Here is a 4871-nt window from a genome sequence, read left to right on the forward strand (position 1 = left end):
TTTAAAATTCAATTATCCGCATATGACATCGAGCCAATAGCAAACTGCTCTCCATCGGCTCCAGCTGCATTCCGGTCAGGAGCGTGCTCATGTTCCAGCGGAGCGTCGTGTCACGCGAGGGGCAGAGGAGATGGGGGGCTCGGAAAGCTGCTGGATCAGCCCGTGCCACCCCCTTTCCTACAGACCCTGGTCTGGATTCCCAGGATCGACTTGAATTAAGTGCTCTTTGCCTGGCCAGGTTAGGTCCTCCTCCGCTTGGGCTTCCAAGGTGGGGAGTCTTGCCTCTTCTTTATTAAGCGGCGATCCACCTTCCCAACAGAATCAGATTTTTCTGTGTGCATAAATACTTAATACGGTTGTCAGAACGTGCCCAGTATCCGATCCATCCCATCGAATTAGCTCGGTGCTATTCGTTACCGTCTCCTCTCCGTCTGCCTGTCTTCGGAGCGCGTGCACGTGCCGCTATGGGATGCAGGGACCATTCCTCCCCTGGACCGGGTGTGTGTGTAAAGCTTTTAGAGATGGTAGGAAACGTGATTGTGGTGATGCGTGGTCTACAATTCTTTGTGGTGATGGGATCACAGGGAGAACCCGGCACTGGTTGAAGTGAAGTGCCTGGGTTCTGTTTAATGACTGGAATGGGCCGGAGAACGGTCTAGGAATTAAAAAATGGGGACATTGCTAAAACAAAACAAATACTGCCAAGTTTCTTTCCTTTTGAAGGCAAAGTGAGTTTGTCGCAGGTATCAAAAGCGTGTTAATGGCGGTATTCGTTTGACTGCTGGACCCTCTCTCCAATTCTTGCGTGAAAGGAAAGGGATGTAGGGTCTCCTCACTGCTAGAGTCTGTAACCATCGCCCAGCAAGCAGAAAACGGGTGCACTCGGCCTTCGCAATGCTACCTCCCTCACCGTGATGTCGTAGCCAAACAAGGAATACGCCATCCTGACTTCCCATCTTGACACTGTAATGGAGCAATGCAAAGACGGCAGTTTGACAGATTTCGACACACTGGCAAGATCCAATTTTAAGCAAGACCCGGTGGTGGCCAATACCACCCGTTACAGATTGCTAGATGAATGGCGAATGCAGGAAACTTGCTGGAGCCCCACCGGTAACAGCGGAAGGCACAAAGAAAAATACACCGTTCAGGGAAAGTGAAGCTTAAAAATGGAAGCATACAACCCTTTGTGCATGTTGTGTTATCTTGCTGTGCCTCCGATGAGGAAATGTCATGTTTTTACCAGAAGCTAAAAGAATTTCCTCCCCAAACTTTCTGCTTGACTTTATTATTTAAATGCAAAATCAAAACAATTCTTTATCTTTTGCCACTTCTTTCGGAGCACTGCTGGGAAGGGGCACGTTTTGCTACAACTCGGGGCTTAAACCAGCAGGCCTGTGAAGCGCATCTGGTAACCTGACCTTTTTCTTTATTGTTTGAGAACCGTCCAGAATGTTCTCCAGAGTGGAAAGACACAAATATTTTGAATGCAGCACACAAAACAGCACCCCGACAACCTCCTCAAACTTGAGCTTCGCTTCTGAAACCCGTTGCTCTAATGGCATTGTTCATCAACCTCGTGGAGAGAATGGCAAATATCATTTCTGGCGTCACGCAAGTCTTTGGCAGAGTGGGGAAGCTCGTGGTGTTCCTGAAGCGTAGCAACAGATTAATTGGTTAAGTCTAGTGGGCTGTTTTCCTGAGCAGTCAACCCCCCTGCTCTTCTGCCATTTTACAGCTTTCCATTCACATGAATTGATGCCACAGCAGGTCTCCTAATCCTTCCAACTCAGGTAGCTGACAAGCACACAGCTTTCTATATAAAGCCTCACGTGAACCTTGTACTGTCACATTTCATTTGGCAAGATTCCATTTCTTCCGAAGCTTAAAATCCCATCACCACAGGGGAACAATGGCTACGGAGAGGCAGAAAACTCTTTAACGAGAGAGAGAGAAAGGAAGCGATAACACGACTTTCAGAAGCACCAGTTAGTTGAAGAAGGGGACTGATCTGTACACCCTTTTTATAAGCTCCCAAAATACATGCCCAAGGATTTGGGCTTAATTCTTGTAAGTCAGCCCTGGCGCTTTTAAATAATCAACAGAAAAAGGTGTTGGATAAGTAACAGTAATGAGCTTTGACGAGCTCCTTTAAATAATTTAAAATTACCGGGACACTCAGCCGTTTTCAAGCTGGCGACTATACACAGAACTTTTACAATATTTATCAGTAATCACAGTTGTAAACGTAGAATTCTGTGTACAAAGCTGACTTCCTTCAGAGCGAGGAGGGAAATTCGGTTGACTTTTCTGGAAACCGGCTTCTTACAGTGATCCTGCACAAAGGGCGATCCACCAGAGACCCCATGACAAGCCCGCTATTCTAGCATTTCCTTTAGTTTGCAAACCAGGATGGTGAGGCCCCCAAACAACTGGACGGCTTGTGTACGTGGAACACCACCCGAGGTCAGCTCAGGCGTCATTTTGGGCGGGCTTGTCCTAAGAGAATGGCTGGATCGTAACTTTTGCTTCCTTTCTGACGATCTGAACCCCACTAGAAGAAGTAATGGTAAGGAGTGTTGACACAGGATGGGAGAAGTCGGATTCTTCACATATTAGCTCTTTTTCAAGTCAACAGATAGCTCGTGTCCTTAAGGGTTTGGAAGGTTTAGGGTTGAAATTGAGGAGTAGGAAGAAGTCAGAAGAAAAGAGTACTACACAGCTTCTGTGTGACATCAATTTACAAGTCCCACCCGTCCCTAAATCTCAAGCTGGGCAAAGAACCCCCAAAAGGAAGGCAAGTATGTTTACATCTCTCTGCAAGAATTTTTTTTTTTTTTGGGTACAGAAATCTTTGGATGCAACGGCAGAATTCTAATACCCAGGCAGAGACTGGTGGTTTTCCTCTGCCTGGTATCTTCTGGATGTTTGGGCCTTCCAGCTTCCCAACCAGCATGGCCATCAGTTGGGAATTCCGGAAGTTGTACATGAGATTCCTAGAATTTATAGTTAACCCCGCCCCCCCCGCCCCCAGGCTGTTCCACTGCTTGCCCAACAGGACACCGAAAAGAAGCTGGTTTGAGGAAAGCAACACAAAAGCCATGAAAAGCTGTCTTTACGATTCCCAGCTATGTTAAAGCGTTTTTCAATCCTCTCCCACTGCTGCAACTTGGATTATTTGCCATGATAAATGATGATGATGATTAATGATAAATAATCAGGGGTCACACAACGATACTTGAAGGGAATAATAATTAATAATTTCAGAAACAAATCACAGTACATTTGGATCAATGGCTGTCCAGGCTAAGGTCATCAAAGCTGTCCAATAATCCATGTTTTCAAATACAGCCTTGGGAAGCAATTCAGGAACCCCCCAACTTGCTGATGCCCAGCAGGTCTTTTCGAGTGTCTGAGGTTACTAAAGCCATCCTTTCCAGGTAAGTAATCCGACTGAAATGTACTTTCTACAGACTCAAACTTCTCCCTTCTCTGTAACTGGCAGATGATTCAGGGAATGTGCAATGTAATGAGCAAGGCAGTAAAGATTTCACCCCTGTGACAAGAGGTACCCCAGCTTAATAAATGTTTAAAGGTCAGAATAGCTCCTCTCTCCAATACATTCTGGACAGAAATGGCTCCCTCAGCTTAGTCCTAGCATCGTGGGATACGTGAATATCTGTTCCACTGCTGTTCTGTTCCGTTCATTTACTTTTTAATTTCCCAATAACATTGGCAAACAGTCCCTTTATCCTTTCGGGGAAAAAAGGGGCGGAATCAGACACTCCCCCCACAACAGTCTATGAGATCAGCACCAAGCATTATGCCATCACTTTGCTCCAGGTACTCAAGCACTTCGAAGATTTGGGTCTCTTAAACCGGCCGTCGTCTTATGTGGCGGGACTGTTCCCTTTCCCAGTTCCTGCCCTTGAGATGCAGCCTTATTTTGGTTCCGGGGGCTTTGCTCGCTCTTCTGCAGCCGTTGAGACAGAAGTCCGCGACTCTGACGCGCCGGGGGGCGTAGTACGGCCTGCCGCGCTGCGGAAATCGCGTGGAAGCGTGGGCACTTTGGCGGCGGGGGACGCTTCCCCGCCGGGCCGTGGGCCCCTCTCCTGCGGGTGCCTGGGCCGTGCCGGGGCCTCCGCCGCCTCCTCCTCCGCCGCCGGCGCCCTCAGGGGATGCCGTCCCTGCGCTGGCAGCACTGCGAGGGGGGCACGCTCCAGTCGTAGATGTAGGAGAGCCGCAGCCGGACCTCCTCCTTGCAGAGCTTCCCCTCGCGGGCCAGCGTCTGGTGCTTGTCCAGCATGTCCTGCACGCTCTGCTTGTGCGTCACCAGGTACTCGTTGCTGCAGCCGCGCGAGCGGTACTCGGTGTCGAAGCGCGGGTCGTGCACGCGCGTCACGTCCACGGGCGCCAGCCAGGCGCCCAGCGAGACGTCCTCGCTGTGCCAGGTGCGCAGGAAGTCGCGGCTGAGGCGCAGGTAGCGCACCAGGTCGGCCGAGAGCACGTAGCCGCCGCCCAGCGCGTAGGGCAGGTAGTAGTCGCAGAGCAGCCAGGCGCGCTCCCGCCAGCGCCCGCCGGCCTTGACGCGCCCGCGGCCCGAGAAGAAGCCCCAGTAGAGGCGGCGCGGCTCGCGGCGGCGCAGCTCGGCCAGCAGCGCGTCGAGGCGCACGAACGAGTCGTCGTCGGCCTTGAGCACGAAGCGGAAGGCCACGTGCGCGTCCAGCCAGGCCAGCGCGCCCAGCACCTTGGCCGCCAGCGTCTCGTAGGCGTCGCGCAGCTCGGGCAGCAGCAGCAGGTCGCCGTGGCGCCGCTGCTCGCGCTCCAGCGCGCCCAGCTCGGCCGGGCCCAGCCCGCCGCTGCCCACCACG

At 51.4% G+C, this 4871-nt stretch overlaps 1 protein-coding gene across 1 annotated transcript; it reads right to left on the reverse strand.

Annotated features, from left to right (window-relative positions):
• Positions 1 to 3238: 3238 nt before the first annotated feature.
• B3GALT6 (beta-1,3-galactosyltransferase 6) lies at positions 3239 to 4870 on the reverse strand (the record flags this gene model as incomplete). The annotated part of the gene is made up of 1 exon (XM_044445301.1): positions 3239 to 4870. A coding segment is annotated over one exon (699 nt), but the record flags the coding sequence as incomplete, so codon positions are not given.
• Between the last annotated feature and the right edge of the window lies 1 nt (position 4871).

Source organism: Varanus komodoensis, unplaced genomic scaffold (genome assembly GCF_004798865.1).
Source record: "Varanus komodoensis strain SLA01 unplaced genomic scaffold, ASM479886v1 scaffold48, whole genome shotgun sequence".
NCBI classification, from domain to species: Eukaryota; Metazoa; Chordata; class Lepidosauria; order Squamata; family Varanidae; genus Varanus; species Varanus komodoensis.